Source organism: Cervus elaphus, chromosome 33 (assembly GCF_910594005.1).
Source record: "Cervus elaphus chromosome 33, mCerEla1.1, whole genome shotgun sequence".
Taxonomy (NCBI): Eukaryota; Metazoa; Chordata; class Mammalia; order Artiodactyla; family Cervidae; genus Cervus; species Cervus elaphus.
The window spans coordinates 38,981,118-39,005,282 of record NC_057847.1 but is presented as its reverse complement, the minus strand read 5'-3'; the positions used below and the strand labels follow the sequence as shown (position 1 = coordinate 39,005,282).

The window sequence follows — 24,165 nt, the reverse complement described above, 5'->3', positions numbered from 1 at the left end:
ATGCATGGATGTGAGAGTTGGACCATAAAGAAAGCTGAGCACCGAAGAATCGATGCTTTTGAACTGTGATGTTGGAGGACTCTTGAGAGTCCCTTGGACTGCAAGGAGATCCAACCAGTCAATCCTAAAGGAAATCAGTCCTGAATATTCACTGGAAGGACTGATGCTGAAGCTGAAACTCCAATACTTTGGGCACCTGATTCGAAGAACCGACTCATTGGAACAAACTCTGATGCTGGGAAAGATTGAAGGCGGGAGGAAAAGGGGACAACAGAGGATGAGATGGTTGGATGGGATCACTGACTCGATGGACATGATTTTGAGTAAGCTCTGGGAGTTGGTGATGGACAGGGAAGCCTGGTGTGCTGCAATCCATGGAATCACAAAAAGTCGGACACAACTAAGTGACTGAACTGACTGACCAGGTACTATAAGTGGCTTAAACGCATCATCTAATTGGATCTACTCGTTAACCTAATAGGTATTGTTATTATCTCCATTTTTATGATGAGGAAACTGAGACTCAGTATCTCCTTGTTGGGAGAAAGCAAGGCTACAACCTTGGTCTTTCTGATTTCAAAGTCTACTTTCTTTCTTATTCACCAGGCTCTTAGGTTAGAAAACAGTTCTACAGGCAACTTATTAACCAGATTGTTTGAAGTTAATTTCTTCCATTTCTTTTTGTTTTAATTTTTTTCTGGCATTTTGTTAACTTTGTGGAGGGAAAGGAGGCATGGAAGATGAATATATGGAATTTAGAAAGATGGTAACGATAACCCTATATGCAAGACAGAAAAAGAGACACAGATGTACAGAACAGACTTTTGGACTCTATGGGAGAAGGCAAGGGTGGGATGATCTGAGAGAACAGCATCGAAACATGTATATTATCAAGTGTGAAACAGATCGCCAGTCCAGGTTGGATGCATGAGACAAGTGCTCGGGGCTGGTGCACTGGGACGACCCAGAGGGATGGGATGGAGAGGGAGGTGGGAGGGGGGTTCGGGATGGGGAACACATGTAAATCCATGGCTGATTCATGTCAATGTATGGCAAAAACCACTAAATTCTCTGCCTTGCAGAAACCCAGGTGAAGGAAATAAATATAGAAAGTAGAAGAGGGCTTCCCTGGTGGCTTGGTGGTAAAGAATCTGCCTGCCAATGAAGGAGACACGGGTTTGATCTCTGGTCCAGGAAGATTCCACATACTGCTGCACCAGAACTATTTGTCCGAGCTCTAGAACTTGGGACCTGCAACTGTTGATCCTGTGTGCTGCAACTACTAAAGCCCATGTGCCCTAGAGCTGGTGCTCTGTAACAAGAGAGGCCACTGCAATGCAAAGCCCACACCACAACTAGAGAGTAGCCTCTGCTTGCTGCAACTAGAGAAAAGTCCTTGCAGCAACGAAGACTCAGCGGAGCCAAAAATAAATAAATAAGAAAGAAAATAGAAGATATATGTAAACATTCCCCAGTACTTAAGAACCATTGGCAACTTTTAAGCTAAATGAAAATACAATAAAATAATAAAGTAATAACTGACAAAATATTTAGAACATTGAAGCTATTACTGGACCTTGAAAATCAGGTTAAGTAGAGAAAAGGATTTTAAAGTTATAGCTAGAAACTGAGTAATAAGGAAAGGAAATCAAGACAACTCACTGTTGAGAAATACTGGGAGGGCAACTGTGATTTTAAAAAGATCATCAAGGGCCAGCTGATGCTTGGACTTGACAATGAGCAGGACAAGCAGTCAGGACATGGATAGGTGAAGGAGCTCATAAGGAGTGGACTGGAAGGATAACAAAACTTTATATGCATTCAGTTTTGTTTTGAAGTATCCTGCCTGGAAGCTGGGATTAATGAGATCACAGAGTATCAAAATTTGATTCCAGTTAAAGCATATTTATGCACTGAACTTAGTGAGGAACGACTAATTAATATCTTTGAACTTAGGGGGAGAAAAAGCAATATACACCAGAATTGTCTTTTCAAGGCAAAAAGAAACAAAATCAAAATCTGGTTAAATGGATTCAGCAAGCTTATTCAGACTTCAGTAGATCAATCTCAGTGCTTTTCTTTGGATATAATAACTTTCTAATCATCCTTGATTCATTCATGACATATAGGGAAGACTAGATTTTATTCTTACTAGGATCTGGGCAAAATCCCCACTTCTCGTCTCTTTCGTATCGGCTGGTCGTGGCACACCACAGTAAGTTGTCTTCCCGCCCTTCCCGGGTACATTCGTGATGCCACTGCTGATTGTACTGGAAGGGAAACATGCATGGAGTCCCGTGGGCATTCCCTTTGATTGTGTACAAATCTAAGAGAAAAAAAGAGGACAAAGTCAATAAGTAGCATGGCAACTTTATCTTTGGAAACTGTCATTTTTTATTGACCGAAAATCTACACTGGGCAAGGCCCTCACTTCACCATGGTTAACCCTTAAGACCTCAGTGTCTAACTGGGAAGACCCAGAGGAATCGGGTGGAGAGGGAGGTGGGAGGGGAGATCGGGATGCGGAATACATGTAACTCCATGGCTGATTCATGTCAATGTATGACAAAACCCACTACAATATTGTAAAGTAATTAGCCTCCAACTAATAAAAATAAATGAAAAAAAAAAAAAAGACCTCAGTGTCTAGTGTATGGAAAAGTACAAGGCTGAGTGTTGTGTTCAGGGAAATGCTGATAAGTGTTTTGTTTCATATGTTTATCTCCTTGTTTGTTTAGTATGGTGCACTGCTTCAGTGTTTCTGTGGTGGCTCAGACGGTAAAGAATCCTCCTGTAACACAGGAGACCCGGGTTTGATCCGTGGGTCAGGAATATCCCTTCTGAAGAAGGGAATGGAAACCCACTCCAGTATCTTCGCCTGGAGAATCCCATGGACAGAGGAGCCTGGCGGGCTACAATCCATGGGGTTGCAGAGTCAGACATGACTGACTGACCAACACTGCTTCAGTAGCATACTATTTGTGAATGGATAAGAAGAAAAAAATTATTTATTATTATTATTTGTATTTAAGTATAGTTGCTTTTTAGTATTGTCTTAGTTTCAGGTATATAGCTTCAGATCTTTTTCCAGTATAGGCTATTACAAGATACTGAATATAGGTTGAAGATTTCACTTTAAAATATCTTCCATTCCCCAAGTATATCAGTCAGCAGCATCTGAATCTCGAGTTTCATAAGTATTTATAATTTATTCACTCAACAGATATCTGTTGAGCATTTAATGTGTTCAGCACTGGGTATTATGATGTAATAGTGACCAAATGAGTAAATTTCCCTTTCATATGGAGCATCTGTTTGAGTGGGGAGAAAAAAAAGAAAGCAAATATATAGATAAACTTGTAATTTCAAGTAGTGATAAGTAACCATGAAGAAAAATAAAATAGGGTAAGAACAGAATGACTGGGTGTATGTGGTGTATGTGGTGGGAGTGTGGTTTAGTCACCAAGTCATGTCTGACTCTTTGCAACCCCATGGACTGTGGACTGCCAGGCTCCTCTGTCCATGGAATTGTCCAGGCAAGAATACAGGAGTGGGTTGCCATTCCCTTCTCCAAGTGGGGGTTGAATGGGCACTATTTTTGATAAACTGGTCAGTGAAGGCCTCTCTGAATAAGAATTCGGGAAAGACAGGTTCAGGCCTCTGGACAAGAGTTGTTTTGGCAGAAGGAACAGCAGGAATGTGGGACCTGCATCAAGAACCATGTGGGGTCAACAGGGGGAGCAGGGAAGCCCAGTAGGCAGGAACCAGGGAGGCACTGGCGTGTCAGCTCACAGAGGGCCAGCTCTGCCACGACATGGACTTCGGTTTTTACTCTGAAGGCAGCGGGCAGTCATTAGAGGGTATGGAATGGGAAATCACACGATCAGATTTCCATTTTTAAAGACACACATGGTGCAGTGTGGCAAACAGATGGTACACAGAGAGAGGGCAAAGCGGATGCCCGGCTATTGGCCCCCGGAGAGGGGGTCTAGGAGAGAGATGGCCATGCTGAGCGGCCTGCTGGCTGCTTTCTCAGAGTATTCCAATCGTTGGTCATCCTTGGCCTTAAGCAGGAGGTGACAACTTTTCATGAATCAACTGGGACTTCAGTGTGAGTGTGCTTAGTCACTTCAGTCATGTCCAGCCTTTGCGACTCATAGACTGTAGCCCTCCAGGGTCCTCTGTCCATGGGAGTCTCCAGCCAAGAAAACTGGAGTGGGTTGCTATGCCACCCTCCAGGGGATCTTCCCGACCCAGGGATTCAACTCACGCCTCTTATGTCCCCTGCGTTGGCAGGCAGGTTCTTTCTTTTTTTTGGCATTTGACCTGTTTCCCTTTATTTTTATTTTTTTAATATTTCTTTTCTTAAAAATTAATTTATTTATTTTAATTGGAAGCTAATTACTTTACAATATTGTGGTGGTTTCTGCCATACATTGACACGAATCAGCCATGGGTGTACATGTGTCCCCCATCCTGAACCCATCCCATCCCTCAGCGTTGTCCCAATGCATTGGCTTTGCGTGCCCTGTTTCATGCATCAGACTTGGGCTGGTTATCTGTTTCACAAGTGGTAATATACATGTTTCAATGCTATTCTCTCCAATCATCACCCCCTTGCCTTTTTCCACAGAGTCCAAAAGTCTGTTCTTTATTTATATCTGTGTCTCTTTTATTGTCTCGGTCATCGTTACCATCTTTCTAAATTCCATGTATCTGAGTTAGTACACTGTATTGGTGTTTTTCTTTCTGACTTACTTCACTCTGTATAAAGGCTCTAGTTTCATCCACCTCATTAGAACTGATTCAAAGGAGGTTCTTTACCATGAGAAGGGGATCAGGGCCACCGTCAATTAAGTCAGTGGGTCCTGGAGTGAAAGGGCTGACTGTAGAGATTCCCACCCTCTCTCACAGTTGGGAGGGGTGGGGGTGGGTGACGGGGGGATACAGTTTGGGGCATGGTGCTAGCCTGAGCTCACCACATATCGCCAGCCCTAGAGGTTTGAGCTGTTTGCAAACTGCTGCTATTCCAGGACACATCTTCTGTCTTCTACCTAGCCTTCCTCTGCATGCATTGTGAGTGTGGGTATATGGATGAAATGTTCACATGAAACAAAAACCCAAATTCTTCCTTAGAACTGGAGGTTATTCAGAGTGCTGGTTTGCAGCATGTGCTTTATTTTAGTGAGTCCTGAAATGGCTTACTCTTGTCTCTGTGTCTCTTTACTCATTTCTTGTAGGTACAGGAGGAAGTCTTGTTTAGGTTTTAGGAGCTCCTTTCTCTGCTTCCTACAGTTTTTAGAAATCGAAGCTCTTATTGAGGCATTATTCTACAGAATACCAGAAGGGTGGGGACCATTCCTGTCTCGCTGGCCTTTGTAAATCAGACGCCAGCCCAAAAACAGTCCGTGTTCCATGAGTGTGTGAAGGTGGGTGAATGGATGGATGAATGACTGAACAGAGCTACGTGACAAAACCTGACAAACAGGTTTGAGGTTTCAGAATTTCAGGACTAAGCTGCTTTCTTTGTTGGTTTTAAAGTCCCAGATATCACAGAACTATGGAAAATGAAAACACCTCCACTTACCTGCCATCAAAACCATGCTTTCTTATTCCCTGTTTGTTTTTGATGTTGTTTAGTCACTCAGTGGGGTCTGACTCTTTGCGACCCCATGGACTGTAGCCTGCCAGGCTCCTCTGTCCATGGGATTTCCAGGCAAGAATACTGGAGTGAGTTGCCATTTCCTTCTCCGGAGGATCTTCCCAACCCAGGGATCAAACCTGTGTCTCTTGCGTCTCCTGTGTTAACATGTGGATTCTTTACCACTGAGCCACCCAGGAAACCGCTCCCACTCCCTGACACACGCCAAATAACATCTGACAACAGTCTGCCTTTAATGCCTTGTAACATGCCCACCACACAGATGCCAGCCTGGTCTTAGGAGACAGAGGTCCCCTGCACACATGCTTCATACATGGAACTGACTTTCTACAATAAAAGAAATGTTGGCCTGAGAGGCTCTTATTATATTTATCCTGACAAGGCTTTTAACTTCAAAAATCTTTTCCTTCTACTTTGATTTTCTCTCTCCCTCATCTTTCTGTTCTTTCTCCTTTCCACTGATTCCCAAAGTTATTTAAGTGTTTTCTCCCCTAATACCTTTAAATTCAAAGTTCTGCATCTTTAGCAGAATTAAGCAAATCTGTTCTAAGACTCTGGCAATCTTTTTACAATAAGCAATTAAGCAACTAAAACCTATTTAGCAGAAGTCCCTTGAGGTCCCAGGTGCTGTGCACCTCTTTCATATATTTTACAAATCTTTATTAATGGGCAACCTTTCTAAATATATCATTTCATGTGTACTTTGGTCAAAATTATTTTTTACCTTTGTGCAGATAGTCACAAATGCTTCCACCACCAGACATATAGGAAACCCACTTATGGAGATATTTCCTTGAGGCCACAAGCGTGTTGTCCTGCTTCACCTGGACCATGTACTGGAGTGGGCCTGTGATCGTCTTCTTGTTACAGTGCCACTTCAAGGAAACGTGGGTGGAATCACACTCGTATATGCTCAGTGGCTGCTCTGGACTAGACACATTCAGGCCCAGGCAGCCACTGCCTCCGATGTTAAATAGTCGGTGGTTTGAAACCCACTTCCACAGCATGTACTTGTTGGGTGGTTTGCAGTTCTCCAGGGTCAGTGTAGACTTGCTGGCTTGAATACATTTCTCAAGGTTCTCACTTTGGATAATGAAGATTCCTTTATCTGAAATAGCAAAGTACAAGATATAGTAGAGAATCTCCATAAATAATTAACTAGTGTCAGGGGGATCCCAAAGTGCATGTCTGAGCCGTGACATGTCACACCAACAGCTACTGCATCTCAAACAGGTCTGAAGTTGATGGGCAGGGTCCACAACAAGGGCTTGATTTGTACAAATCAAAGGAGTTTCTTGGGAGGCATACATGGACTTGCTGGAGCTCATGGCAAACCTCTGCTCTAAGACTGGATTGGCGCCCCCCAGTAACAAGGGCTGCTTGTGGATCCACTCGGGAACAGCACTGATAGGAAAGGAGCTCGCCACAACTGGGGAGACAGGACTGCTAACAATACTCAGGGCTACAGGAGAGACACATCCGGTGCCCAGGGGTACAGTGACTTTTTTTTTTTTCCCAGACAAGTGCCTGAATATTAGGAATATGGCAGCTCAATCAAGAGCCACTGAAATGAACATTTCTCCCATGAAATTTCTGCAGGACACCCAGAGGATAGAATTCAAGGGCTTCTTTGTGTCTTGATAGGAGACCCAGCACTTGTGAGAAGAAATGCTTCCCCACAGTTGTTTTCTGTGCTGGGCCCATCAGAAGTAGAAAGACAGGGACATTTGCTCTGGAGTCAGCCTCCTCCTGAGAGAGTCCTTGTTGGGTGGGACTGGCAGCAGCACACAGATGCCCAGCACACTCACCGAGATCCCTCACCTAGATACGTGAGAAGATACAAGAGCACCATGGCAGGACTGAGACCACACGGGCCACCTGGGGTGGGGAGGGAGTAGGCATCTCGTGATACACCCCTGAGCCTCCAACCCCAGGGAGCCTGAAGAAAGGATCTGGATGAGTTTCCTGTGGACAAGCTGCCTGGGCCCAGCCAGGGCTTACGTGGTATCTCTCCACTCACTATGTGACTTGACTTCAAGATGTCAGCCTGGAAGGCACCTATCATGCAATAACTATGAACATATCTTCCCACAGGTTTTTTGAAGGTGGAAATCACATCTGATTTCTTCAGTGTAAGTTCAGAGTGTCCTGAGCACATCGTCGAAGTTCAGTAAATGTTTGATGTTGATTAAACACACTGGCGGGTGCTGCTTACCCAGGCTCATGGTTGCTGGGTTACTTAGCTCCGACCGTCTGGGCAGGTCCAAGAGTTCTTTTGTTCTCCTGTTCGCTAGGCTCTGCTCTTAAACGTCTTACTTCCTGTCCATTCTTCAAAAATCTAAAGGAATATTATCAGGTTCCCTTAAAACAAGTGTGGTTTAGGGCCAGGCATGTCCTGTGGCTGCGGCATAGGGAACACAGGCAGAGCCTTCTAGAGCTTTCAAACAGTGCAGAATGAAGCTTCTTATGTATTGGTACGTGAGAACAATGCTTCATTTTGATAAAAGTTTTTTTGGCTTTTCTAAAGTTGCTCAGGTCAAGAAGAACTGATTTACAGTAACCAAAATCACTTAAGAAACTGTTAAAAAAAGATTGTCAATGTATTAATGGAAGCTATACTTCATTTAATAATTGATAGCATTATTTATAACCATACATTTGAGGAGTTGAATTAGTTGTCAGAAAATTGCTTTGATCACTATACATCAGAGCAAAAGAGAAGGGGGTGGAGGCAGAGAATGAATGGTTTTAGGGAGATTTCATTTAGATCAGGAAATTTGTTTTCCTAATGAAGCCCATGTCTGTGTGGTTATTAGTGATAGTCATTCAAGATCAAATCTACCTCTCGCCAATTCGATGTGGACTCTGATAATTATTAACATTCTCTCCAACTCTCCTATTCACCTTTTCAGGCCTGGGTAAAATGTTAACCTTAATTTCTGTTATAATCTACTAACTAGCTAGCCCAGAGTTCCATTAAGTTTTCACAAAAGGGTAATTATTTTACTATAATTGTTCTATAGTTTAGCTTCTATCTAATATGTATGTTCAAATATATCCAGCTCTGCAATTTACTGGCTGTACCATAGCCCTCTGGGCCTCAGTTCACGCACCTAAGATGGGTGGGCAGACTACCTGACATCAGGAAGAACCACCACAGACCAGCCTTGTAACTCTGGGAAAATTTCTTGATCTCTGTAAGTCTTGCCTTTCCTCTTTGAACTGGGAATATGTATGACACTCACCTCATAGGGATGTTAAGAATATTTCATTAAATAGCTCATGCAGAGTACACCACACACTACCTTGGCATGGGAAGACCTCAGTAAATGTAGGTTGTTATTATTGTCATTATTATCCTTCTGGCTTCCTGATTCTTGGTCTGCAGATCCAGTTGTAGGTTTGGTTGAACACTTGTAGAATACTAATTTAAGCATGCCACCCAAAACGTCTAACATTAGCACAAAAGTCCAACTTAGTTTGCTTCTGCAGCACATAGTGGGTGCAGAGTTTTTAAACAATCCTGAAATACCATGTTATTAACTTTTATGAAGGCAAAATGCTCTTCAAGCAACCAGATGACAAAATCTTTGTCTCATTTGTTTAAATGTATGTGTCATTATAAACTGAGTCTTCATCTGTTCATCTTCCAGACTATCTAACTGTAAAGTCTATATTGCAACTCTGTTATAAGAAAGACAAAAATACTGATGTTGACAAGCAGCGAATGGATGGGTCAGTGAGTGGTCTGTAAACAAAAATACTGATGTTGACAAGCAGCGTATGGATGGGTCAGTGAGTGGTCTGTAAGTAAATGGACATGGAAATTATATATCACTAAAATTTTAGAGGAATAATGTTTTAAAATATCCAAATTATGAAGTGTTAAGAGAAAAGGAGAGATAGAACACAGTCCCACCAGTGATCATAAAAATACCTTTCCAAAGCAGAAGATATTAGACAAACTTAACTCCATGCTGCTCAGTTTTAGGGTGCTATCACATTTCTACACACAGCTGCCTTTAGGATGTGGCTTTGGAAAAGTTCTTCAGAATGTATCATAAACAAGTAGCTCTGGCTTACTAATAACAATAAACATGCCATCTCCAGAAGAATAGTATGTCACACTAAGCTAAAAAATGGCCCAATCCCATTTTTCCATTAAGCTATAATAGAATCTGGTGCTAGCACCATTAATCTCCATAAATTCACTGAAGAGAAAGCAACTGTTTTCAAATAGACTACTAGGAGACCCAATATAGGTAGCAATATTCTGATTATTATCATATGTGCATATGAGTAATCTCTAACAAAAACATGATGTGAAAATAAGTAACAGTCCTTAGTGTCTGTAGACAGATTTCAAAAAGGATGAAGATCAAATGTGGGAGGAATCAAGATTGATTATAGATGTCAAGGACATCAGTTCTGCTTGAACACTGATTAAGTGATTAATGAAGTACTGCCAGAATTACTAAATCTCTTTGCAGTAAAATGTTATTGTACATCCCTTCATAATTATAAGTTTAGGAAGAGAAAAAGGATTGATTTACTAGAAGTAACTTATAAACTAATTTTCATCCTTAAAAAAAAAATCCATTGAAACTAGTGTTTCTACTTTCTACTTCTGAATTCCTCTGGAAAGGAGATCATTTTAGATCCACCCTTTGGTCCCACAGGATGACATGTATTTTTCTAAGAATGGAAGGAGAATTTCTTTATTCATTCATTTCTTCATTCATTCATTGAACAAGCATTCCCTGGGTGCTGACTATGTGGAAGGCACTGTGTAGGGTACCAGAGATAGACAGAAGAATCATTTGCTTGGATATTTGCTCTTTAAAAATATATCTATTTGTTCTGGAATCATGCAAATTCTCCCAGTTAATGAAAAAAAGGGAGTTTCATCAATTCCAAAGAAAACATTGTAAAATAAACCTTTAAAAACAAATGATGGAAGAATAAGAAAAAGAAAAGGACTAGAATTTAAAACACTTGACTGGATCTTCAAGTAATGACATGAGTGAGGTGGACATGGCCTCTCAGTGCATCAGACCTTTATAGATGGAGAGTGTGTGTGTGTATACATGTACTGGCTCATTTTCTAGGGTGGAGACAGCAGAACAGCACTGGAAGGGACATAGACATGGCAGAAACTAACTACCCATAAACCCAGAACCATGAACTTAGCACTGGATGAGACCATAAAGCTCATTTAGTTGAGTCATCCTTATAGTTTTTTTTTTTCCAAATGTTATTTTTTTCTTAGAAGTTCTATATTCATATACTTAGTGAGAACCATGTAGGTCTAGCTCTATTTATTTACATGCATTAATTTGTAACCTAGAAAGAAAAAATGAACTGCTGTAGATTGTTGCCAAATAACTTGAAGTGGTGTCATCTGCATATCTGAGGTTATTGATATTTCTTCTGGCAATCATGATTCCAGCTTGTGCTTCATCCAGCCCAGCATTTCGCATGATGTACTCTGCATATAAGTTAAATAAGCACGGTAACAATATACAGCCTTATACAGATGACACCACCCTTATGGCAGAAAACAAAGAGGAGCTAAAGAGCCTCTTGATGAAGGTGAAAGAAGAGAGTGAAAAAGCTGACTTAAAACTCACCATTCAAAAAAAAAAAAAAACCTCACCATTCAAAGGACAAAGATGATGGCATCCAGTCCCATCACTTCATGGCAAATAGATGGGAAAACAATGGAAACAGTGACAGAGTTTATTTTCTTGGACTCCAAAATCACTGCAGATGGTGACTGTAGCCATGAAATTGAAAGATGCTTGCTCTTTGGAAGACAAGCTATGACCAACCTAGACAGCATGCTAAAAAGCAAAGATATTACTTTGCCGACAAAGGTTCGTCTAGTCAAAGCTATGGTTTTTCCAGTAGTCATGTATGGATGTGAGAGCTGGACCATAAAAAAGGCTGAACACCGAAGAATTGAAGCTTTTGAGTTGTGGTGTTGGAGTAGAATCTTGAGAGTCCCTTGGACAGCAAGGAGATCAAATCAGTAAATCCTAAAGGAAATCAATACTGAATATTCATTAGAAGGACTGATGTTGAAGCTGAAGCTCCAATACTTTGGCCAACTGATGGGAAGAGCTGACTCGTTAGAAAAGACCCTGATGCTGGAGAAGGGGACGACAGAGGACAAGATGGTTGGATGGCATCACTGACTCAGTGGACATGAATTGAGCAAGCTCTGGGAGATGGTGAAGGACAGGGAAGCCTAGCATAATGCAGGTCCATGGGGTTGCAAAGAGTTGGACACAACTGAGCGGCTGAACAACAACAACAACTGGAAGTGGGAGACTTGAGATTTCCAACAGACATTAATGGAGGATCTGATATGGCATGTGTTAGGAGCCCTGCAGATAGGATACAGATACCAGTGTTTGCACTCAAGAAACTGATGTTCTTCCTAGGAGTGCATCATGAAATGTACAGGAAGAACTAGAAATTAATGCCAAAATATATTTTGACATAAGAGGTATAATCACAATAGGAGGAAACCAGGATCTAGAAGGTGTCAGTTTGGTCTAGAAGATCAGAAAAATCAATCACTCTCATAAGACAACATACACACCCCTAAGAGGCACTTTCATTCAACATTTATTAGGGACCTAATATTTATTGCATTTGGGGGTACACTGGTGAACTAGACCAGCATGGGTGCCTATCCTCATTACAGAGACAGAGTTCAGGTAGTGGAGAAAGTATAGATGGAGAGGTGAAGGGTCACGCCAGGGAAACTGTGGACAGAGCAAAAGTTACCAGAGCTCAGAGGCGATGAAAATAATCAGCTCTAAGGGTGATGAGAGCCTCACTATATAAAAGTGTTTGGTGGTTGTAGAATATGAAGTTGGAAAGAGATGGTTTGGGACCATTTTATGAGGAACTTTTAATTTTATTAAAAAATCTGTATATTATTCAGATGAAAAGGAGCTTTTGGAACAAGAGAAGCCATGACTGAGGCTATGGTGTGGATTGTGAATCATTTGATAAAAACATTTATTGAGCACTTTTCGTGTGCTCATAATTGTTTTAGGGGAGTGTAGGTGTGAGACAAATGTCCAAGTTCCTGCCCTGGGGTTCTCACTTAGCTGGGGTGAGACAGCCCATGTGCAGGATGGAGAACATTCTGAAGACTTCTGCTTTGATCCGACAAGAGAGACAGAGCTATCAGTTCAACTGGTGGTGATGAGAAAGAAAGGGACTGATTAGACTCTATAGTCTCTTGAGAGAGAATTCAAGGAGGGAAGAAATGACAGGATATGGTGATTAATAGAACTGGAGAAGCCTGGAAAAGGCAGTTGCAATGACTTGTTTTCTGGCTTCAGATACATGTTAGGCTGTCAGTTGCCTGCCGATTCCTACCACACCATGAGGTTGGGGTCTAAAGCCTCACACTGTAATTAGTGTTGGAAAAGTGCCAGCTGGGGGTCCCTGCAGGAAGTTCCTCTTGAGGCCTGTCCACTTCATGCTCAGCGCCCCTTCTGCCCACCTCCACCTGCCTTTTAGTGTCCCCTTCTACTTTAAGCAGCTCCTCTTAGAACAGGCTGCGGTATGAAGTGTTACATAAATATGATTTGAAATGGTAAGCCTTGGTGAGATGTATGTTCTTTCAATTAAAAAAAAGAACACCTTAAAACAATGAAACAATTCATTGAAAAAAAATCCTATTTTTATGGTGGATTTTAGGCAAGCAAAGGGTTTTCTGGTGTTTAATAAATAACACCATGACAGTGGCACCTAAGCCAATTGATGTATAAGCTGGCCACGTTAAGGGAAGTGGAAGGAAAAGTTCAGATGCACGGTTCACATCAAGTGCTATGTTTAAGACAAGCTATTAGGAAGCCACTGCTTGCCAACTGAAATCCAATTTCAATTTCCTACCCCATTCCCCTGGGTTTAACCCTCTTCTACTCCATCTGCCCACACAGCTCACACACTTTCTGTCCCAGGATCAGCTCTTGAATCTGTCCAGTTCTTTGCTGTTGTGATACTATCTCAATTTTAGCATGAAAAGGGTCTGGGAGGTATGCAGGGCGAGAGATCACTGCCCTGAAACCAATCTAAAGGTGAGCAATTTCTCTCTTGAGATATGTTGACATTTCCCAGCTGCATAAATTCAGGTTTGTTCTGTCCAGTGAGTCAGATTCAGATGTGATTGTTTCCCTTACTCAGATGAGTCTGTAGCAGGAAGGGATGCTGTGTGCGGCTGAATCAAGTCCCGTTCATGGCTGAATGATGCAGGGAAGCTGAATTCTTAATATGTGTTTCCAAACCAGTAGGCAAGGAATTTCTGATGTTTGCAGCATGTGCATTGTACTTGAAAGACAAAATCAAGGGAAAATGTGTCTGTCCTTCCTGGCCCTCTCTTTATGAATATTTGCATTTTATCCCAGATCATCTGAGATGTGGTGTTTATCTCTTGACAATCTGATAGCGCTTAACAAAGCACGCAACATCAACTGGTTTCTGTTGGGTTGGCCAAAAAGTTCATTTGGATTTTTCCATAACATGTAAGAGAAAAACCCGAGCAAACTTTTGGGCCAACCTAATAAAATGAACTAAAAAGCTGAGCACGTTTTAAAATATCCCCTTGTCCTGTCTCAGAACTTCCTTCTCTTTTCCTGCCCTAGTATCGTCCTTGATGTTGAGCCTTCTTTATTCTCCTGAAGCTTCTGAACCTGGATGATCATCACCTCCACAGGCCTGTGGGACCTCTCTTGCTAAACCTTTTTACGTGTTCTTTTCCCCTTTCTTTCTAATTTCCCCAAATCGTCACTCAGTTCCACAAGGCATACAACACTCTTTCTCACATGTAGGAAAAATGAAACCTGGCTTCATCAGCTCTGCCGTGCCTTTCATCAACCTCTACGTGAAGTGGATTAACCATTCCACACTGTCCCTGCCACTTGGCCACTCTCTTTCCCTCCTTCCCCCTCCCTTTCCATCCATCTTATCTTTAGCAGTAGCTGACCCTCACAGAAAATCTTCTCTCCTTCAAAGTTCTTCACTGTATCTGTGTGTCTTACAGGCAAATTTTTAAACTGAGTTGAAAACATTTCCTTTTAGCTTTTCATCTATTCCTCCATTATTTCTGCCTTTATTTAACTCTGAAGTCTCTAACAGACATTGCATATGTAAAAATCATTATTCACAGCAGCTCTGTTATCATCTTATAGACTGTGTTGAAAATATACCATCTCAGTCACCAGGGAGCCTTGTTACAAAAAAAGCATGTTATGGCAAGAAACAGTAAGACAGGACATTAAGACAGGACAAGTAAGACATAAACTTCCCTCAACAATGTCTTTGTGTTGAAACCCTGAGAGGATGCGATTCAAAGACTGGGTCACCAAAACAAAGAAAAAAAGAAAACTCTGCCAACAACCGAACAGCCCTGGGAATGATGTGACGCTACTGAAAGCAAAAGTGTTTACGCTGAGCTTCCCTGGTGCCTCAGACAGTAAACAATCTGCCTGCAATGTGGGAGACCTGGGTTTGACCCCTGGGTCCAGAAGGTCCTCTGGGGAAGGCAGTGGCTACCCACTCCGGTATTCTAGCCTGGAGAATCCCATGGACAGAGGAGCCTGGTGGGCTACAGTCCATGGGGTCACAAAGAGTCAGACATGACTGAGCAACTAACACGTTCACTTTCTCCATTTTATCTGCTTTGCTTTGAGAATTTACCCACTGAAGAAAAATAGAGATTTCCTTCAGGGAAAGATAGAAATGAGGACAAAACCAAATCCAAACTTCGAATGGTAGACATAATGTTAGTCCCTGTATTTGTTTGCCAAGGCTACCGTCACAAAGTGTCACCCACTAAGTGACTTAAACAGGAATAGGCTGTGTCATAGATTTGGAGATTACGTGTCGAAAATCAAGGTGTCAGCTGGGTTGACTCCTTGGAGGCCTGTGAGGGAAAGGTCTGTTCCAGGCCTCTTTCCTCACTTGAAGGTATCTGTCCTCTCCCGGTGTCTCTTCCTATCATCTACTCTTTATTCATATTTCTGTGTCCAAATCTCCTCTTCTTATGAAGACGTCAGTCCAACTAGGGCTCACCCTAAGCACCTCATTATAACTTGATTACATCTGTAATGACCTTGTCTCCAAACAAGGTCTCATTCTGAGGTATTTGGGGGTTAGAACATAAACATAATTTTGAGAGGGACACAATTCACCCCAAAACAGTCTCCATGCTTCTTACTCAACTACCTAATTTGCAGACCCCAGAGTAAAATGAAAAGGTGGGGCCCTGGCGGAGACAGGGAGCTTCAGTCAGTCTCTACTTCCTGTAGGCCCATGAGGGGCTGCAACCTCTGAGGTGGAAATCACTGGGAACGTACTCAGTCCCTGGACTGTGGAAAGATGATAGGTCCCCACTCAGTCCCCATGGAACATGCAGTGGTGCTGCCACTCAGAGGGGACAGCAGCCTTGCCCTGTCCCTGGAGAACACTGGCCGCCCACTTTCAGGCCCTGGGCCTCCAGTTCCCCAGCCCCAGTGCAACCTGGTTGCCATGGCGGGCAGAGCACAGAAGCATGGATGAGGAGGCTGAAAACCACCTCAGTTTGGTGAGAAGTATGGAGCCCTATCCCAACAGGTGCAAAGCTTTGCATTAAGGCCACAGATATGGAGGCCAGCACCAAGGTCATCTGCGGGAACTGGCCAAGCCCCATTGTAATTGTTACCCAAACCCCCCTGATCCTTACCAGCCGGGTGAGGTAAGGATCCTTACCCATGTGAGGTAAAAATACCCACTCCAGTATTCACTCTAGAGTGCCCTAAACAATAACCTAATGATATCCTTCTAGCAGGAATTTTCTTTGTTTTGAGGCTACAAAAATTGGCTACTAATCTACAAAAAGCATTGGCTCTCCCTTGAGGTGACCCACTGTTCTAACAGGGTCCTGTGGGCTCTCCCTGGTCTGCTGCATTTGCAGCGCCTTCATTATCTCTCCTTCACGCTCTTTGTAAACCTCCCTTCTGAAATACTCTGTGTCTGGGAATGCTTTTCCAACTCTAGCACAGACCACAACAAGGAGGTGACACGAAATGGGACTCAGCTTGGTGACTCAGACGGTATAGAGTCTGTCTGCAATGTGGGAGACCCAGGTTCAAACCTTGGATCGGGTAGAGCCCCTGGAGAAGGTAATGGCAACCCACTCAAATATTCTTGCCTGGAGAATCCCATGGACAGAGGAGCCTGGTGGGCTACAGTCCATGGGGTCACAAAGAGTCGGACATGACTGAGTGACTAACACTTTCATTTTAAACTCCTGGCTTGTGCTCAAAGAACAAATTCAAAAAAAAAAGTTACTAAGAATTCCAAGACCCCAAACCAGAGAGAATTAAACTGCAAGGACAATGCCTTGCTGAGCATGGAGTCCTATGAGACTGTTCTGGTCACATGCCTATATGCCCTGTTAACTGACCAAGGCTAACACTGTGGGGAAAAGACCCTGGGAAACCACTGAGCACTTCGTTTAGGGTAGAAATGCTTGCACTTAGAGTATCTGCCTTGGTTTCTCCATCTGCACAAAGGTCTTAATAATCGAGCTGTCCTCATAGGGTCCTGGTAAGTCACTATGGCCCCTTTATGAATGATATTAAGAGAAAAACAAATACTAACTTTGGACATGGATAGTGAAAAATAGCAAAATAAGACAACAATGTTTATAGTTAAATAATTACTTTGATTTTTTCTGTTTACATTTTTCATAATTCAAAGGGAAAGTTCTCAAGACAAGATGTGAAGAGCCATAAATAATGAAACCTTTTATTAGCATATTTCTTTGGGACTGTAGTAATCTGGGAAGTATCGTAAGTTAAAAAGTCATGTGGCCACATATGAAAACTCTTGTCTGTTTTGTTTAGCTCTGTATCACAGAACCCAACTTATAGAAATTCTAATGTTATTCCTCCAGTCTTTCTTGAGTGACTTTATAAATTATTCTATCCTAACCGGCTTACTATAGAGTTTATAAGGTGTTCTTGTGTTTGTTTCTTTTATGAGCTATAATATTTCTTTTCACACTGACCAATTAAAAAATATAATTTATGTTCCTAGCTTTGTTTTGGAACATCTCATAAAAGGATTTAAAGGATAATTTCTAAAAGAAAATGGAGACAAGAGTCTATAAATGTCTCTGATAATATTACTTTGATGGATCATATGAAGATTCATCACATAGGGATGGATTCAGAAGAGGCAGAACAAAGGGACTGTTTCTCCAGAAACCCTGGTATAAATAAGCAAATTGTTAGCTTAAAGAAGGGAAGCCGAGGGCACCACCAAGCTCTGTGTGGCTCAGTCTTCCTTGTAATTGGCTTGAAATCCATGCTATGTAGTATTGGTTACTGTGACAACCAACAATAAGGAAAGAGGTTAGGAACTTGATCAGAAAGAGAAGTAATTAGCCTCCAACTAATAAAAAAATTTAAAAAAATAAAAAAAAAAAAAAAAAAAGAAAATACATTCCTCTTGGACATGGCAGATTTAAGCATAACCTGTTCCCTAAGGTGTACTGTGTAGAGAAAACTATTATTTAAGTAGTAGAGTTGCGGTTCATTTTAAATAAACCTTGTGGACATAAATCTGATTCACTCATAAAAAAAAAAAAAAAAAAAAAAAAAAAACTGGAAGTCTCTGCTGACTCTCAAAGACATGTGAGGAAAGGAGCCAGTCAGAGAAACTGGGATGAGAAAAGTATAAAGTAGAAGAGATTCTGAAAGATGATAGACGGAGATGGAAGAGACAGAGCCTGAGGGCTGGAGTGGCTGATGACCAGGCAGGGCAGCTAAACCAGGATCTGATCATACTTTTGCTTAAATTCCAGATCTCCAGATTAGCAGAATGGCTCATTACTCAGGGCTATAAAAATTGCCTAGAGAAAAAAAAAATCAATGGCTTTGCACATTTCTGCTTTGTGAAAATATTCACTCCTACATGTGTTCATACAGGTTAGAAAAGGGGGAGTTGAAGAGAGCAAGAGGCTGGCCGCCTGGTCCTCCAGTCACAAAATCAAGTTGCATCTCCCAGCAAATAGCAGGATACAGAATGGGCTATTTTATCAGGTTGCAAAACTATCCAGGGGTTTTTTGCATTTAGTGCTTAAGGGACTGGTTTGAATCTCTACAAGTTCCTGTAAGTGCAAGTTATTTAATCCTTCTTCTTCTGTAAAAGAAGAGTGTGTATTAACAGAACCTACCTGATTAGCGTGAGGGACATTTTGACCTTTGTATTAGAAATGAAAGCTAAGGGGAAAATCTCAAGGTCATGACTTCTCCCCACTGCTGCCTCCAGGTGGTAGTTCCTATCACCCTCTTTCAAAACCCTCTCCTATGTGGCATCCTCTCTTCATTCCTTGATATCGGGGTGCATCACCTGGAACTTCTTCCTCACACGCACTGTGTGACTCCATCAGCCTCCCCACCTCAAGGCCTTTACCGTCCATACAGATGACCTAACACTCTGGCCCGGTGTTTCCTCTAACTTAAGTTGTGGCCCATTAAAGTGACAAAATAAATTTAGTGTGTCCTGACCAGCATTGCAAAACAACATAGAATGAAACAGAGGAGAAAAGTAGCAGTGCAGCATATTAGGTAAGGGTGCTTTTTAATGATAAAAAGTTGCAGGTATATCAATGTATGTCTGCCCTGCTCAGGATGCTCAGTTCCTTGATCTCCTCTGCCCTGAGAACCTTTTTTCACCTGTTCTCACTTTGGTGACCACTCCTGCAACCATATCTTGGACCTGGTCACTACTGAGAACAGATCTACCTCCAAAATTTATCATTTCCTTGTATGATCACTACCCTTCCTATTCTGCCATTTCTCTCATCTTACTTTCACTGTCTGTTACTTTTTATTTTATTTTTTTCCTTTTTAACTCCTATTTCTTGAATCTATATTTTCTGCTCCTTAATATTCCTATTAAAACTGACTTAGCTCAGGTCATCAGCCTCTTCCTTTATGGGCAATTGTTTGAATCTTCTAGTTGGTTTCTTGGGATTTGAAGAGAGAATTCCTCTCTTCCAATCCCAAACTGACTATGGCAGTCCTAAACTTAGAAGTGTGATTTGGTTCTGGTTCCGCTTTTCCAAACTCACAAGACCCTTCTCAGCAATACCCAATTTACTCAACCAGGGATTTTTTTCCCCTTGAGCAGAGTGCCTGTAAACAAACTCATTTCCTCATCTTGCATATGCTTCCAAATATAGACATGCCAGTGTCTTGTCCTGCCACGACTCTATTCTGGGGATCTACTCCATCCACAGCCCCCAATGAGACCGTGTCCCTGTATGTACCTCCCACCCCTACCTTGGCCTACTAGCCATGGGAAGCCCTCTGATTCACGGGCAGAGCACAGGGACCAGCCAGTCTGCTATGACCAGTGTGGCCAGATTCCTCTCTTAGGAAATTAAGAGACTCTTCTGAGGATGCCGTGGGAGCTACCTATGAAAGATCCTACAAGTAGAAGCAGAAGAAACCGGTCCATAGGAAGAGAGCCAAACAGGGACCACCCACCAGTCCCTGAGAAACAGAGAAGTTGCTTCATCTCAGTGGCCAGTTCTCTGTTTCCAGGAGGCCCGGGGGCACAGGAGGACCTGTCCATGGCGCCCCTTGAGATCCTGCTACCCTTACCTCCAGGCCCCCATTTGCCTGTGACCTTCAGTGGCTCTCTTTCCTCCATCCAAAAGAGCCCAGATCAGAATTCTCAGCCCACTGAACTCTGTTGCCCAATATGTGACTCTGCTTTTGCACACATTCTGTGTTTTCCCCAAATATTCTTGCTTCCATGGGGCAACTGCCTACTTTTCCTTCAGGAAAACAGTCTGGTTCCAGGGTGCATTAACTTAACTATTATATGACACTGTATCTACTAATTTTTTAATACAAATTCATTGATAAATGGGGCTTCCCAGGTGGCTCAGTGGTAAAAAATCCACCTGCCAATACAAGAGACACAGGAGATGTGGGTTTGATCCCTGGGTTGAGAAGATCCCCTGGAGTAGGAAATGACAACCCATTCAGTCTGCCTGGGAAATCCCATGGACAAAGGAGCCTGGGGGGCTACATACTATAGGGTCACAAAGAGTTGGACATGACTGAGCATCTGAGCATACACGCATGCATTGATAAATGACTGAAAAGTCACCACAATACCATCCATCACCTGTCTCTCAGGGCTGGGATGCTTACAATAAATAAGAAATCAATCAGTAATACATATCAAATAAAATTTCAGATTAAAAATAGAACATGTATAACCTGCCTTGTATTATTATGCATGCTAAGTCACTTCAGTTGTGTCTGACTCTGTGTGACTCTATGAACTGCAGCCTGCCAGGCTTCTCTGTCTGTGGGATTCTCCAGGCAAGAGTACTGCAGTGGGTTGCTGTGCCCTCCTCCGGGGGATCTTCCCGACCTAGGAATTGAACTTGCATCTCTTAGGTCTAACCTGCATTGGCAGGTGGTTTCTTTACCACTAGTACACACCTGGGAAGCCCCACTTTGTATTATTACATATTCCTTATTAGCGGATATGAAACTAACACAGGAGCATATTTTCTCCTGGTTGCTCTGGGGATGTCAATCATGGCTAAAAGTAAGTCAGTGAATACAGTGGTAAACCTTAGCCCCCAAACAACTAAAAAAAACAACCAGCTATATTTCAGCTTCTATGTCTGAAAAACAGATGGCTGGAGTAGACAATGTCTCAGGTCCCTTCCAACATGAAGATTTTGTTTCTCCATCTTTGGACAAACAGGAAAAACTTGATTTAAATCCATCTAGATTATACTTGAAATTCCACTGATATGAGTGCTTAAAGTCAAGAAGGGGAGCCTGGGTGACGACTGGAGCATTAAGTGGCACACAGTCCCTGTGCTTTTAGAAATCAGTAGCAGCATTTTCATATTTGAAGACTCTCTGTGCCAACTATGAGTGTACAAGAGGTAGTGGACAATTGTAACTTCATAGTGTCCTTGACTGTTAAAAAGAAGGCACTGATTAGAAACAATCTCAGCTGGGATTTGGATCTGCTACATATAGAAGGGATTAGCCCATCTGTGCTAACCCTGGCTCAGGGGATCACCAATACATTCTCTCTGTGTGGTTATGTTCCAACTTCTCCTCTGGGCTGCTTGTTCTAGTTAGACATTAGTGCTCAGGCAAGATCCACATTTTAAAATGTAAAGGAGTAAGCTCGGCACAGTCACTGCTAGTGGAGATGGGTCATCCACCAGATCACATGCCCATCTGCAGGAACATTCTCACTGAACGTTTCTGAAGAGGTAAGAGGTCTCTGACCTTCGGCCGCTTTAGGATAAGAGTTGCTCAATCAGTCCCTGGGAAAGCCTCCTAGGAATGCAGGAGGATACAGTCCAGATGCAGAAAATGTAGAGAAGGGAAACAGACACTGGTGACATCTTGTTTTTACCCCTTCTGTTCAAACTTCTCCCCAAAGGCTGAGAGGATGGAGGCTGCCTGGAGGCTCCTCCTGGTTTATTTAGTTTTCCCCCTACCACCTTCCTCCCCTCACACCCGGGCTTGCGCGTCTGGATGCTGGCTGCTTTGCCTCTGAGGCAGCCCATGTAGTTAATCATGAATGCAGGCTTGCATTCTCTTTCTGTCTCTGTTTGTGTCTGTGCTCAGTGACTCCAGTCGTGTCCAACTCTTTGCCACCCCACGGACTCTACCCCGCCAGGCTCCTCTGTCCATGGGGATTCTCCAGGCAAGAATACTGGAGTGGGTTGTCATGTCCTCCTCCAGGGGACTTTCCTGACCCAGGGATTCAAACCAACCTCTTGTGTCTCCTGCATAGGCAGGCTGGTTCTTTACCACGAGCACCACCTGGGAAGCCCTTCTATCTCTGTACCTCTTTATGAATCTTAGGTATAGTAGGTGCTCAATAAATATTTGATGACCTGAGCTGTGAGTACACGTGTATACTGTGGCGGTAACCCCCTCAACACTCCCCACTCACTGGCATGCTGTGTGCTTTGCAAGGGGTCACATTTTGTGATCAGTAGTCCTATGGATGTCACAGCCCCTATACTTTAAAGTGTTAAGAAACTGAAGAGCAAAGAGCTAATTTGCTCCAGCTCACAAATTCATTAGGGCCACAGAGGCTCCTCTTCCCCATCTGGCCGGAGAGGCTTTAATAGAGAAGACTGTTTTCTTTTCCGACGGCACAGAACGGAGAAGCCCGGCTTGGGGACACGCCACGGGTGGCAGCGTGCACCAAGAGCGCTTGCTTTGGGGGAGAACAAGATGGGACATCCTTTTGCCATCATTTTCCCCAGAGATGGTCGTCCCAAATACACCACTCTCGAAAAGTTTACGTTTTGAAATATCTACCCTCCTACGCTCGGCGCCTCCCCGGCCACAGTTGAGTCAAACGGCCCGCGAGCCCAGATACCAACCCCTCCGGCGCGCTCCCCACGCGGACCACGGTCTGATCCCGGCTGCTTCGCCCCTTCCTCCTCCGGATCACCTCCGCCCCCGACGTGCCCGCTGGGCTCTCTGGCCCCGGGGGACACTCACCTTGCCACTCGCGGAGCCGCTCGGGGGTGGCTGCCCCCGCCGCGGTCTCGGCGGAGCCCGCTGGTACCTGCAGCAGCAGCAGCAGGAGCAGCGACAGCGACAGCAGCGGCATCGCTAACCACTTGGCCCGCCGGTCTCCGGGGGTAGCGCCCGCGGGGGGCCAGCGCCGCAGCCCCCGCGCCCAGCCCTGCGGTGGGTGGGGTGGGGGAGGGCAGGACCGCAGCCTCCTCCGCGCTCCACCCTTCCCCTGGGGCCTCGCCACCCCTGCGTCCCCGAGACCCACTTCGTCAGTCACCCCTGTCGCCACGGTGGGGGGACACTCTGGTTGGAAGACGGAGAAGTCGCGGAGGTTCTCCCTTTGCGGCTTGGAGCAGGAGGAGGAAGAGGGGGTGGACAATCTGCCCGTCCCAGAAATTCCTGCCTTTGGGGTGGAGAGGGAGGAGGGAGGCTGCCCCGGGCTAGCTCCTCCTGTTTCCAGCCTCCTCTCTCCTTCCTGGGGGAGGCCGAATAGGAGTTGGGGGTGAGCGAGTTGAAAATCTCTGGGACAGGAAGTCTGACATCTGGGTTTGCAAACCACCCGGGTTCTGGTAAACACTGCGGGTTTGGCGGCAGGCAGCTTGGAGGAAACTGAGCTGCTCCGAGGACCCGGGCGCACTGGGAACGCTCTGGACCCCCTCTCCCCTGGAATGTGGAGCCCAGAGGTCCCTGGGGGCGCGCCAGGGTCCCCGCCCTACTCACGCCAGAGAACCCTGAAGCTTCTTCCCTTGTTGAGCTCCTTTCCCCTTTACAAACTACCTCCCCCTTCCATCTCCTCAGATCCTCCTAACCCAGCAGAATAGCTGGGTTATCCTGTCACAGCTGTTACCTTGTTGTCCCACTTTATACTTAAAAAACCGGTCCAGAAAAGAGAAGTGATTTGCT

At 43.7% G+C, this 24,165-nt stretch overlaps 1 protein-coding gene across 2 annotated transcripts in view; it reads right to left on the bottom strand.

Annotated features, from left to right (window-relative positions):
- Window positions 1–23,759, bottom strand: part of PLA2R1 (phospholipase A2 receptor 1) — a 122,883-nt gene extending 99,124 nt beyond the window's left edge. The window contains exons 1-3 of one of the 2 annotated variants that reach the window (XM_043894828.1): window positions 23,245–23,759; window positions 6,387–6,770; window positions 2,153–2,326 (exon numbers count right to left, since the gene is read on the bottom strand). In XM_043894828.1, the coding sequence (XP_043750763.1) occupies window positions 2,153–2,326; window positions 6,387–6,770; window positions 23,245–23,356 (670 nt within the window). In that variant the 5' untranslated portion in view covers window positions 23,357–23,759. The remainder of the gene's footprint in view (window positions 1–2,152; window positions 2,327–6,386; window positions 6,771–23,244) is intronic. The other variant, XM_043894826.1, reaches the window with a different exon arrangement.
- Between the last annotated feature and the right edge of the window lie 406 nt (window positions 23,760–24,165).